At 39.4% G+C, this 15006-nt stretch overlaps 1 protein-coding gene across 1 annotated transcript in view; it reads right to left on the bottom strand.

The window, feature by feature from the left end:
- LOC126456587 (neuroligin-2-like) overlaps window positions 1–15006 on the bottom strand; it is a 137461-nt gene that overhangs the window by 40970 nt on the left and 81485 nt on the right. The window contains exon 5 of the mRNA XM_050092333.1: window positions 13712–13863. Within this exon, the coding sequence (XP_049948290.1) occupies window positions 13712–13863 (152 nt within the window). The remainder of the gene's footprint in view (window positions 1–13711; window positions 13864–15006) is intronic.

The following is a 15006-nucleotide window of genomic DNA, read 5'->3' as shown; positions in this document are numbered from 1 at the left end:
GGCTCCATTATAAAAGAAACAACAACGGAAATGACAAGTCAAATACGTATGGGCGTCCTGGGAACGGGCAAGGCAGACCAAATAGTTCCTAACCACGCTACCAAATCTTTAATGGTGTTCTACCTTTGTTCGAGAACAACAGAATCCGGGCAATCAAAAGATTGTACAACTATTAGGGCACGACAGTTGGAGCTAAGACCACCTAATGCGGGACAACGTCGGAAATGACTAGACGTGGAAGTGAAAAACCAGGATGACAGTGGGTTACTCTCACCTAAACTCAGAACTGAAATCAGGAGAATCCTTACACTTGCTTATGGTGTAAAAAGTTAACAAAATGATACTTAAAGTACACAGTTGGGGCTAAAAGGTAAAAATTTCATGTTGGGACACAACAGACTGATAATCTAATAGATGATGCAAGCTTAGACTGCCTAATACAAATGATTGAACCGGATGGGGAAGACAGAGAAATCCCTCAGGATAGTGAAAGACCCGTAGGAACACAGGTAGCAGGAAAATAAGAAGTGAGAATCACTGTTTCCACTCCAGTGGAAGCTAGTTACCTGACATTAGATAAACTCACGGCTTTATACGAGACAGACTACAGAAAAACGAAGATCCATTCAACAACGTACAAGCGATGCAAATTCTCTAATAGGAAACAAGGGAAATAAATTATCTCTAGTATGAATCACTAGAAGAAGCATCAGTAAAAGAGGTGGAACCAAAGACTTCAATAGATGTACATCCGATAATCGAAGAATCCATAGATAACACAGAGGTGAAAGCGATGCTCGACAATTGGAGTAAGCAAACAACCATTTCCGAATATTTATTTAATCGTTGTAATGCGGAGTAGAAAGTGCCATTTTGGAAACCAGGAACACGAAATTGGAAATTCAAGGGGTCCATAACTGGACGTTCAAGTAAGATCGTAACTCAAATTAGAGCTACAACTCTCTTTCAGAAACACCATTGAGAAACCAATTTCGTGATCATTCCAAAGCTGTCCGTCGAAATGATTAGGGGGACCGATTATCTCAATGAGTCGTAGGCAATATTAGGCATGAGAAATGGATGTGTCATGTTTGTAGATATTGTGATTCACTTCGAAGATAAAATTACAAACACATTCGCTTCAGGGACTACTTGCAACTGCAATTTGTGACAGACGATGCAAAAACTAAGGAAAAACGTCATTATATTTGAGGTCTGTGTTTAAGAAAATTGAGTTAGCACCAGAATGTAGACAGTACACAGCCCTCATTGCATTTGGTAAATGCTACCAATTTAGAAGACTTCCGTTCGTACTCAATATCACCTCAGCGGCGTTTATAGGCGGCTTGGGAACAATCCTAGACAAGGATTCACAGGAGAGGTTAACTTCCTACGTCGATGATATTTTGATAGCAGTGGGTACATCGGATCAAGACAACTAAACATTACGTAAACTCACTGAAAAGTTAAAAGCTCATTTGGCAACGATCAATATAACGAAGTCCATCTTTGGAACAAAACAGGTAGAGTTTCTAGAACATATTACCTTAGCAAAAGGAATTGCCTCGGACTCATACAAAATAGAAGTAATTAGACAGTAAGATACATCCAAAAATCGTAGAACACAGTGAGGATTCTCAGGAATTGTCAATTTTTAGAAAAATTATATTAATTATTAATTTGGCCACACTTCACTTACGAGCACTGTCAGGAGAAAAACGCCCTAGCAGTGGGACAGACCATATGATGGCCGGCCGGAGTGGCCGAGCGGTTAAAGGCGCTACAGTCTGGAACCGCACGACCGCTCCGGTCGCAGGTTCGTATCCTGCCTCGGGCATGGATGTGTGTGATGTCCTTAGGTTAGTTAGGTTTAAGTAGTTCTAGGTTCTAGGGGACTTATGACCACAGCAGTTGAGTCCCATAGTGCTCAGAGCCATTTGAACCATATGATGCAAAATTTAAGAAATTAAAGGCACCATTATTAGTAGCGCCGTTTCTATCACATCTAGACCTAACGCAGCGTTTCTGCATGGCAATAGAGAGCCGAAAAAGTACTGGGAGTGCTCATATATCAACGATTTGAGCAAGAAGGACGATCAGCTTATAAACCATTGTATATGGAAGCAAGGTTTTATACAAATGTGAAAGAAACTACTCCATAACAGAGACAGAAGCTTTAGCGGTAATATGGTGTTTCAAAAATTTGCCACAAATATCAGAGTATACAGCGATCACAAAGCGTTAGAATGTATACTGAGGACGACACTAGGTATTCAGGACTCGCCCAGTGAGTGCTTAGTTTACAAGAATGTGATTTCACAGCGATTTATATACTTGAAGCAACAAATTGAATAGCAGGTGCCGTACCACGTTCGCCAAGCTACAGTAAAGACGACACAAGGCAAAATTCACACGAGAAACATTTTTAGTCTACTATATAAGTAACATTCCATTTGAAAACTTTATTACTAAAACTTGTAAAAATATCAAAACAGAACAAGAGAAGGTTTCAGAAACACTAAAGATCAAACACAAATGGAAGAGTAAGTATAAATAGAGATTAGGCACGTTATTTTTTGCGTGATGACATCTTGTTTTATCGACGAAGTGTGTAGTGCCTTATGGAATATTTTTCCACCAAATGACTTAATTAACAAACACATTTGGAACATCGATCTAAGTTATGGTCATTTTGGATCAAAGAAATGCTGTCTCAAAATCAAACGGTCATGTCACTTCAATAATATGGAAAGGTGAATAAGAATGGTACTAGCAAACTGTAAAGACTGTCAACGGGCTAAACATGTAACATTCCGAACAAGAGCACCCACATACCCCATAACACCCACTAAACTGAAACTGTTATTCACAACAGACTTGATGGTGCCGCTTACCCGTACTACAAATGGGCACACGTACATTTTTGTGGTAACAGTACTAATTTCAAAACAAGCAATACTCACATCTATGAAAAAAACAACAGGAAGGAACATCAGTAAAGACCTGACAAAAAATTTTCGGAAACAAGAATAATGGGATAAGAAGCTGTTGTGGCTCAATGGGCCACAATACAGGTCGATTCAATGGCGAGCCAGACTAGAAAGGAGCAGAATAAAACCTGTATTTATTTGGAAGTATCACCCTAGTTCTGACGTGCCAGAATACATGGTGGAAGATGTGGGACATTACGCTGCCTACACTGCAAAAAAAGGCTCAACACTAGGGATACCCATTTACGTGACTTCCAAGACACGACAAATGTATTGCCTCAAATCACAACTCAAGTACCACCCACGACTGTTCTAAACATCCAAAAGCCGTAAGTAAAATAAGAGAAATAATTAAATTCCCACAAGCCCGAGACCACAACAGAGACAAGTCGTAGCAGAAGCAATACATAATATTCAATGTGTGTGCATGATATGCAAAAATAGAGCAGATAGAAATGCGAGTAGGCGAGAACATAAAACAGGCCAGAATGCCTGCCTGTCGAGTAACCAAAAACAGGAGTTTCACAAATTCCTTCTTGCATTCAGGGGATTGACGGGGGTCTGGCCTATTACCCATGCTAACGCAGTAGAACCGATCGACCCCAAAACACAAAAATTTGTGGGAGTGTAAAATGTAAGAATAGTTACGTAAGCTACGCCTAGGAAAGTTATTACAGAATAAATTCTGGTAAAAGCGCAAATGATCACTATCAGTTTAAAACATTCCATTTTATACTCTGTATAGAATACAGCAATGCGCTAAGCAACCATTATAAAAACAGACCATACATAGTATTTTGAAACAGTTGTGAAAAAATAAGCTGGGAAAATTCAGGCAGACAGTCCTAACAGCATAATGGAATGAAGTAACTTAGAAGCTGCAATATTTGTTAACGAGTGGGTGCACGAAAGATATGTAATGTTGCCTATGGGCTACGTATTTACACACAAAGAATGGAGAATTGATGTGAATAAGAAGAACCTATTGGACTTAAAGAGAATTGTCTATGGTTTAATGGGCGTGTAATTAAACGAAGGTTAAGAGACCAAAGCCAATAGCTCACTGAATGAAAATGTAGTAAGCATTGTGTTGTAATAATATAAAAGAGGGTTGTTGGACCCAAGGATCACAAGTATCAATATATGAAGTATATCTTGTAAGCACCTAGTGATGGGATACTTCCTAGCAGATTAAATTTGTGTGCCACACTGGGACTCGAAACCAGGAACTTTGCCTTTCACAGGCAGGCGCTCTAGCTACAGAACTGCCTGAGCAAGATTCGGGACCTATACTCACAGTCTTACTTCCACAGTAAGTCATTTACAGCTGTCCAGACTTCACAAAAGTTCTGCTTGGCTTGCAGAACTAGGACTCCTGAAAGGAAGATTATTTGGAGATATGGCCTTGTGGATTGTTTCCACTATGAAAGTTTCACTCTGCAACAGAGCGGGTGCTCCATAAACTTCCTACCAGATTATAACTGTCTAGTAGACAGTGACTCCAACTCAGGACCTTTGACTTTTACAGACAAGTATTCTCCCAACTGATGTACCTCAGTATGACTCACAACACGTCGCTACGGCTTTACTTCTGCCAGTACCTCATCTCCTATCTTTCAAACTTCACAGAAGTTCTCCTACTTAACCCGAAGGATTAGCATTTCTGGAAGAAAGGATACTATTAAGACTGTGCTTAGCCACAGGTTTGCGAATTACTTCCAAAATGTAATTTTAAATGTGCAGCGGAGTATGTAGTGACATGAAGGAGATGAGGATTTGAGGAGACGAGATACTAGCGGAAGTAATGCTGTGCACATGGGTTGTGAGTCATGATTGGGTAGCTAGGTTAGTAGAGCAATTACCCTTCAAAGACAAAGATCCTGATGTTGAGTCCCATAGCAAGAGACAGTTTTCATCTGCCATGAAGTTACTTAACTATGATATATTGTTTGAAAAATTTCGTGTAACAAAATTTATATCTGTATATTATTGTATGGATTTTCCTCCCTCCATTACCTACGTTATTTAATATAATGAAAATCAAAATTCTGTTAAATATTTTTGAAGTTAACAGCAGCAGTGAAAAATCAGTATTAAAAATTTAATTACGAAACAGTACTGACTGCATTAAATAATTTATTTTTATATTAAAATGTGACTGGTTTCGATCTGATCCATACCCCCATTTCCAACAGAAATAATGGAGTAGCAGGTCTGATTATGATCTCACACAGACAGAAACCGATCACTTTTTAACATAACAATTGTTTTAAGTGGTGAAAGAGACACACACATACACAGACACACACACACACACACACACACACACACACACACACACGCAGCTCACTGGGATGGACTGCGTTTTATCATAAATCTGAGATGTGAGGATATATGTGCAGCACTGACCTTTCTCTTTCTCAAACAGTCAGTTGCTGTGCTGTTGTTCGTAACACATGTACGTGTGTGTGTGTGTGTGTGTGTGTGTGTGTGTGTGTGCGCGTGTGTGTGTTCGTGTGTGTGTGTGTGTGTGTGTGTGTGTGTGTGTGTGTGTGTGTGTGTGTGTGTGTGTATGAGTGAGTGTATGTGTGTGTGTGTGTGTGTGTGTCTGTGTGTGTGTGTGTGTGGTAGAGACTGAGTATCTATACTTTCTTGGCCTGATTTCGTAGCGGTTGCTTATCGCATTGTTGTCTTCTATACAGAGTATAGAACTTATTCTGTAATCATTTTGCTAGTCATAGCTTACATAATTATTCTTACATGATGAACATGGTGAGTCAGTATCATTGTTCTCACAGTGCAGAAGGCGTCACATATTGGAAGAGATATCAATTACTTCGGGAGGGGGGTCATCCACAGGGGGGACGGTTTCAGGCACTGGATTATGTCACCTGTTGAGGTTGTTAGCTGCTAGTGTTGTAAGCTGCTAGGGGAACATGACCGAAATCCTTGACTCTTTCTTTTTTTAATACAGTGAAAAATTCAGGTGTATAAGTGCATGTAAGAGAGAAAGAGAGAGCACATGCCAAATGATGACCATTAATTGCTCCATCCAGTAACATGATAATGGCCTCGATCCATGTAAGCTATCCCACTTATTATCACCAAGAGAGTGACAGCAGTCACCTTTTGAGCTGACCATCATTTTCCCCTGACCACCTTTTTCAACTGACCAACACACTCTATAGATGATCATACCCTACTGAACATCATTCTCCATTCACCATTATTCACCACTGTCCATCATTAAACCTCACAAACACGTGTGTGTGTGTGTGTGTGTGTGTGTGTGTGTGTGTGTGTGTGTGTGTGTGTGTGTGTCTGTGTGTGTGTGTGTGTGTACACAATAGAGAGAAGAGAGAATCTTGCAGCTACATTATCATTTGTGGCCTCATTTTAATACTTCGTTATGAAGTCAGGGAGAGGGATGTGAAACGTAACTGCTTTGATTTGTATGAAGCACAGCTGCATTGACTCCCAGATCTTGGAGTTTCTTTTTTATTTCACACTGGCACAACTGAGTTAATTTTATTTAGGTCCACTTTAGAAGGTCCTGAAAGACTAGGCTATTATTTGCTTATACGTAGAGGGGAGGGAATGGGGGAGCAGAGGGAGTGGGGGAGAGATAGGACATTACGATATGATGCATTCAAAGTCAATGAGTGTGCTGAAGGTCATTTTTTATCGGGAACCTTCACTACATACCTAATGATAGGCATAAGAAGTTACAGCCTGCTTAACTCGACAAAAAAACTAATATCAAGTTAACAAGTTATATATATGATTGGTATGTACATCATTCAAAACCTTGTGTGACTGGATTATTAAAAAAATTGAAAATAATTAAGTTCAGATAGAGAGCTTAATGCTTCAGGTGTTTGAATTTCAATAGAGCTTTTTGGGAATCGAGTTTTGTGCGACAAACATTGCACACTATCTTCTCTTCTTCAAAAACATTCTGGAAAATCTCTTGCACACTATATATAGACATTTTGCGTCATTGCTGTTTGTGACCCAACAATTTTGGCACACTACAGCCTCATGTCCACAACTTAACACAGGCTGCCCACAATTTCAGGGTGTATACGCGGACAAGGAAAAAAATTCACGGGTGTTTCCCGGATTTCCCGGCTAAAAATACACTTTCTCCCAGGTGAAAACACACTTTTTCCAAGTTAGGTAACAGTATATTTTCCGTGCAAAACTTGTCAATCCTTTGAATGGTTATGGTTTTCCGGCAATTTAGAAAACGAAACTCAGCAGAAAAGACACGTTTTGGAAATATCTTTGATGTGCAGCAACATGTACGCTTCGTATTTTCGTTTTACGAAAGTATACATTGCGATTCCGCGAAACACCGCATGTTACTTTCCGAAACATTTAAATCGAGATTGCGATGCGCTTTTGTAAGCTGGACATAGCTCATGTCACGTGATCTCGCCAGCCGACGACATCAGATATTCAGAAAATATGACAAGTGATGTAGTCAGCCAACAGCAACATCACTGTTAAGTAGCATGAAGACACAAACAGGTAAAGTTAATAGTTTTAATTAATCTACATAATGTTGCTACAAGAAAAAAAAAGCTTTCACATATAATATTGTTCTCTAATGTTAATAAAGTGCCAGAGAAGCTAAGCTTTCGCAATATAATGTTGATCTTTTTTGCGCGTGTTACACTTTAAGATGTATCACACAAATGCGTCAGTAAAATTTTTAATAATGCCATGTGTGATCTTCAGGGTTCGAAATTCTTCTAAATGGCTCGTCATCAAAGAGTTTATTTTTAAATGAGAGTCAAACGCTCTGTGATTTAAGAAATTCATGGTACATTCTCGCACATGGTTCAACTTACATAAGAGGATATTTACTTTGAAAGTAACGCTTTTCAAACCACCATTCGCAATACTTTCCCGCGACCTGTTAGAAATAGGTTCGTTTCAGCAGTTGCCAGAGAGCGCAGATAACAGGCGACACCGCGCTTGCACAGCTACCATGATGTAGGAAGCCCGTATGTACATGTAAAACTTTGAAAGATCATACATTGTGTCATAAAAGAAACAAGACATCAGAGGATAGTCCAAGAGCATCGGTATTTCGTGAACCATACTAAAATGTATACATTTAAAATGCATATTTAAAGTGCACATTCGTATGTCCAGATTCCCAATGAAGTAGACCTCGACCTGACATTAACCTTTTCAATGTGGTTTTCGGGATGTAAATTTTCTTGGAGCACCAGTACATTATTATACAATGTTTGGTTCTTTATAATAGCATACTGCCATACGTGCTAGAAGATGAAAACGTGCACTTGAAAAGCAGCAAACAGTTGAAACTAGCAAGTAATGTGGAATTAAACATTTCGTTTCAAATGCATTGACTGACTCTGCGGAAAAAGTTAATAAAAGTCAAATTTCTTTAGCAAACAGACAAAAATAACTTCATTGTTCTGCAAGGCGTTTATTGCTTGACTGTCAGAAAGTTGGAAATAAAATAAAATCTGAAACTAAGTACATATTTTAGCCTTCCGTAATTGTGTGAATGTACTTTCATTCACTTGATAGCTCCCACCCACACATATCCGTTTTGTTTTCATTTGACATTACAGTAAACGAAGGAGAAACAGCAAAATCACTAAATTTAAACACGGGTCACATGGAGACTACCCACTATAACTCATACTGCACTGCACATCAGCCCCGAATCTACGATATTTGCTAACCGGGTCAATACTAAAGAAAAATCGAATTTTCAAAGGTATGTTTATCTTGTAGCGCACATCTTTCTGAAAAGTCTGAAACAAAACATATGTGCTCGAGGAAATGTAAGACATGTTTGATCTTAAGTGTGCCAAAGTACAGTTCAAAAATGGTTCAGATGGTTCTGAGCACTGTGGGACTTAACATCTGAGGTCATCAGTCCCCTAGAACATAGAATTACTTAAACATAACTAACCTTAGGACATCACACACATCCATGCCTGGGGCAGGATTCAAACTTGCGATCGTAGCGGTTGCGCGGTTCCAGACTGATGCGCCTAGAACCGCTCTGCCACATCGGCCGGCCCGAAGTGCAGTGTCACGCCTCTTCAAACAGCAAACTTGTAAATTTTGTAATGGGTGCCATCAAACTATATTCAAGACAGTGGCAACTGAAATGTCCTGTGGTGCCTCTCCTGCTCCCAGTCAGCAGGCTTGCCCCTCTTAAAAAAAAATTTAAAAAAAACCTCGCATTTAATAGCGAATGGGATTATTTGTAATCTGGAGAACAAGAACTCTTCAGAAAATTTACAGTCTTTATTGCCTGTTAGCTAATAACTTGCTGTTCCGTGTGACATAAAATTAAGTTTGTTGTTGTTATGGTCTTCAGTCCTGGGACTGGTTTGATGCAGCTCTCCATGCTACTCTATCCTGTGCAAGCTTTTTCATCTCCCAGTACCTACTGCAACCTACATCCTTCTGAATCTGCTTAGTGTATTCATCTCTTGGTCTCCCTCTACGATTTTTACCCTCCACGCTGCCCTCCAATACTAAATTGGTGATCCCTTGATGCCTCAGAACATGTCCTACCAACCGATCCCTTCTTCTGGTCAAGTTGTGCCACAAACTTCTCTCCTCCCCAATCCTATTCAATACCTCCTCATTAGTTATGTGATCTACCCATCTAATCTTCAGCATTCTTCTGTAGCACCACATTTCGAAAGCTTCTATTCTCTTCTTGTCCAAACTATTTATCGTCCATGTTTCACTTCCATACACGGCTACACTCCATACGAATACTTTCAGAAATGACTTCCTGACACTTAAATCAATACTGGATGTTAACAAATTTCTCTTCTTCAGAAACGCTTTCCTTGCCACTGCCAGCCTACATTTTATATCCTCTCTACTTCGACCATCATCAGTTATTTTGCTCCCCAAATAGCAAAACTCCTTTACTACTTTAAGTGCCTCATTTCCTAATCTAATTCCCTCAGCATCACCCGACTTAATTAGACTACATTCCATTATCCTTGTTTTGCTTTTGTTGATGTTCATCTTATATCCTCCTTTCAAGACACTGTCCATTCCATTCAACTGCTCTTCCAAGTCCTTTGCTGTCTCTGACAGAATTACAATGTCATCGGCGAACCTCAAAGTTTTTATTTCTTCTCCATGAATTTTAATGCCTACCCCGAATTTTTCTTTTGTTTCCTTTACTGCTTGCTCAATATACAGATTGAACAACATCGGGGAGAGGCTACAACCCTGTCTTACTCCCTTCCTAACCACTGCTTCCCTTTCATGCCCCTCGACTCTTATAACTGCCATCTGGTTTCTGTACAAATTGTAAATAGCCTTTCGCTCCCTGTATATTAATAATAAAAATTAAGTATAGGATACATAAAGCCAATAAAGACAAGAGACAAGCAAGAAAGTAAACATTAGCTCCTAGCATTTTTTTCTCTCTATTCTTGCTACAGCTTTACAGGGCTTGCTTTCCTTTCTGCGAAGGAATCTATTACCTCATCAAAGCTCGTCAAACGATTTGCTACATGAAAAATCGATATGTCGTTATCTAACACTGAAAAAGCTGTTAATACAAATAATACCCAAGACTTGTGTGGTTTCTCGATCTGATTACGTCTATATTGTCACTGTCTACTAGATAAAACAAAATAGGCCTTTCTAATACTGCACCAATTTTGTAGCACACGCCAAGTAAACGAGACTGTTTTGCCACAAATCGTCATTTTTATAACACAACAGAATATAATTCACGGGTACAAATCTCAAATGCCTATTAGGCCTACTACAAGCAAAAAGCTTTATATTAGTAAATAGTTTCACATTTCATTGATACGCACCAGTTTCTCAAGCATGAGATCGAAAAGTAGTATTACGAAATTTTTATATAAATTTGGAATCGTCTCATTCTTCCATAATTTGTGTGATGTCCCCGTTTCTTTTCCTTCCTCGTTCTAGCAAACAATTTTGTCATCACCAATTCTGTAGCTATTCCTGCCATTGTCAAAATTTGTTCGTCGATTAATTTCACTAACCCTGCCACAATCATAGGTTTAGTTACCCCGCGACTATTCTCCGGTTAGGCGTTGTTACATGTTCGTACAACACATTTTCCGCGTTACTTCCAGAATAGAACTTAAGCGGCTACTAGCCGGTTACTGTACAACCGGTTCTTAATAGTGTAGCGATCTGATCAAAAAAATTCTGTCAAAATTTCACTTTCTTGGATACACCGAGAAGATAATACGTAATCTTTCTCACCTGTTATTACTGTTAGTCGTTTATTTCCATTCTGGTAGTCTGAATCTATGGATTTCGCAAGTAATTATAACAACGCTGATCATTCGCAAACCCAATCAACCACATAATCAGACAGCGATTGGCATTCATCCTTTCGGCTTTACTCCGCTCAGCTCGTATAGCCCCGTCCCCTTTTGTCTGCGGAAAGTTTATTTCTAGATGCGACGAGGATTCTCCTGACAGAGACATCACGCATTCATAAATCAACTTATGATTCATTCAGAAATCAACTTAAAATGTTTTCAAAAATGTTCAAAAACCAACAGTGATGCGTTTCAAAATCATATGAATAATCGATAGACCAACGTGCGCTGGATGCTAAGCGCTTTGTGAAAGAAGTTCTTTTTTCCTCAAGAATATGACTTTGGCGCCCCTTTTACCCGGTACCATCTAGCTGCTTGCTGTGCTGCTTGCACAGCCAATAGCCACATTCCTATAGCCATAAGCGAGAGAATCTACCACCCAAACGCGACTCAACTGCACATACGCATGAGCCCGCTCGTACCTGCTAAAACGAATCTAAAGTAAACAGTTGTGACTTCACGCTCATCGGAGACAATTTGTTGTTATGAAGCATTGCATAGTTTTCCTAAGGCCTTTAACACATTTTGCTGTTGGCACACCCTTGCATGATCACTGTGGGTCCTTGTTGTATATGGCGTATTTCCTTTGCGATATAAGTTATTTTCGTTTTTTTTCTCCCGTTTATGTTTTATTGTTGAAGTTCATCCTTCAGTTGCGGGATACTGTAATATCCTTTGTTAGAGTATCGGTTCTTACCAGTCTAAATTACAAAAAATTAACAGGAAACTGAAACAATGGAAAATTCCCGGAATTCTAAAAAATTCCCGGTTTTCTCCCGGATGTAAAAATTCCCGGGTTTTTCCCGGATCTCCCGGTTGTCCCGGGTTGTATACACCCTGAATTTACTGGTTGAATGTATGTGTTTACAGTCGTCAGTTCAAGCTATTGTCACTTTGTACTGTGTTGACGTCGTTTGTATCCAGAAATAAAATCAGCTTCGGAATCTTGTGGGCGGGCACTACATATACCCACTGATTACACATTCACTTACTCAGTACACTAACGAGATTCCCTGCACACCCACTCAGTTCACATGATCTTCTCCATCAATTCTCAGTAGATTATAAGTTGTGTATTCGTAACTGATAATGTTTTATTACGGAAACAGATGTTCGACAGTAGTGCCTTTTATTTCACTTATTTAGCTCTCGTCCATGTTACAAATTTCACGGTTGTAGATCCATTTTCTAGCAATTACACCTGTCACCAACCAGTCCTTGAAGATGAAATCCAGCATGAACACACTTCGTATGCGAAATGAAACTGTACTTTCTACGAGATTTTATTCCAATTATGAACAATGGCGATGCTGGATCCAGGTAGTTAAAAATTGAGCTACTTCCCCGAAACAAATAGCAACGATGAAAGATAAACAAATAAAATAAAAGCAACGTAGCCTTGGAACGTCTTCTTCCAAAACAAGGACTCACCCTCACTCATACACTCACAATAATTCACACAGTCAGAATCGTATCACACTCACGCACCTAAATTCATTTAATTTCAATCTTTCTCTTGTTCCGTTTAAATGATTGTTTTATCGAGATGTTGTAGAACGAGTCAATTGCCGCGTATTGGACTCACTTCTGAGCCGCTGACAGCTTTAATCATGAGTAATAAGGTAATTTATCCCAGCCGTGTTGTAGGTATGGTCATGACAGTTCTTCTCAAATTGTTATGTATTATTTGTGACGAATTTCATTAGTGAATGTATGTGTTGTGGTGGAGCAGTTAAAATGTCTAGCTCCTTCAACAGGAACCTACATGATGTCTCAGTATGAACACCACATATTATTCTTACTACGCCTTTGGTGCAATCATTATTTTCTTTCTAAGTGGTGAGTCACATTACAATGATTCCATATGACGTTATTGAGTAGAAATATGAAAAATATCTTAGGAGGTTGATTCGTGTGTTTCCAAGATCACCAATTATACGAAAAGATTTTTCAGAATCTCAGTAATATACCAATAATTTGTATCATTTTACTCTATTTACTAATGCATGCTCGTGTGGTACATGAGTTGTTTGTATGACTGTATTCGTTGTACGGAACTTAATATAGTGCGTTTTTCGAAAATTTAGGGGGAGTCCATTTTCAGAGAACCACTTAATAATTCTTTTGAAAATATCACGTATCACCTCCTTCATTGTTTTTTCTCTAATGGCATCATCAGCAAAAAGTACTAATTCTGCTCTTTGAATGTTAAGTAGAAGGGCATTCATATACGCAAAGAATAGGAGAGGACCTAAACGTGAACCCTGTGGGATTCCCTTATTTCTTTCATCTCATATTAAACACAGTATTTAGCTGTAGACTACTTACCCGGTCCTGGCGAAGTTGCTCCAGTAGATGATGGCGGCCTCTGCCAACAGCACCTCTGTCTTGGTGTAGTTCCTGGGGAAGTGTGCGAGGCCGCCCACCAGTGGCGCACCGAACACGTACGGCAGTTCCTCCCCGTGGATGCAGCCCTGCCTCTGTGCACACCACCATCCAACACTGTCACACCTGCTGCAGTATATGCTGTAGTACACGACCATTATTGACCACGGTATTCTCTACTATTTAACAGCTACATTATGTGAGCACCCATAAGCAACGAACATCCCTAAGGGTCAGTATTAACTACCAATAAGCTCTGAATAAATTCCATTGCCTCTTAGAGTTGTAACTAATGCATAGAAAATTTAGCTTTAGATGATATTGCTAGCAGACAGCAACGACGACTGTCGCCCATTTCTTACTCAGAACCATTCCACGCTCATTTCCATGGAATACTCCAAATTAAAAGTTGAATTTTCCTTATTGGCCATCAAAGCAATTAATGAAGCTAAAACTTCTAAACATCATTTAACAAATGTACACAGAATATTCCTTACGACTGCCATAATGCATATTCTGAGAAAATTCTGGAAAGAAAAAAGGGATTAATTATTGATTCTAGTTACTTTACCTGCAAAACATTCCACAGAGCGTCATGGATATTCGATGGCAAAGTAAAGCATTTTGATTTAGCCACCCGGGTACCTATGTATGTTAAAACGCCGCTTCCAGGATGGTAAGGTGCGCCAAACCTAGATCAAACCCATTAGGCTAATTAAAGACCGGGGTCTGTGTACCACCCACCCTGGATGTAGTTTTCAGGTGGTTTTCCACATCTCCCTACCTGAATATTGGGCAGGCACCCTATTCCTACCTCAATTACACGATTCGCTGACATTTAAGAAACATTCGATTATTTTCACATGAAATACTGTACTTTCAGATAGTTGGGGTACACATACTAGGTCCCAAGAGGAAATGGGTTGGCGACAAGAAGAGCATCTGGAAAACCCTGAAGTTAACCATATCAGATCCGTCAATAACCATGTCGACCCTGTGCCGATGCGAAACAAAGGCTGAAGAAAAAGATGAAGAGAAAAATTAAACACTGGAGACGTGAACTGGAAGTCCGCTTGTTCGCACCGAAAATTCATTTAGTTTCTGGAGTAGCTCATGTTCAACTAATTGCAACCATTCAGAATCTACCTCCACCAGCGTAATGCCATTTCTGAGTTGTGAATCTGGTGAGCGAGAAAAATATACGTTTACGTCTTCCATTACTACCTGATATAAATCCC

Source organism: Schistocerca serialis, chromosome 2 (assembly GCF_023864345.2).
Source record: "Schistocerca serialis cubense isolate TAMUIC-IGC-003099 chromosome 2, iqSchSeri2.2, whole genome shotgun sequence".
Taxonomy (NCBI): Eukaryota; Metazoa; Arthropoda; class Insecta; order Orthoptera; family Acrididae; genus Schistocerca; species Schistocerca serialis.
This window is presented reverse-complemented; position numbering and strand designations above follow the sequence as displayed.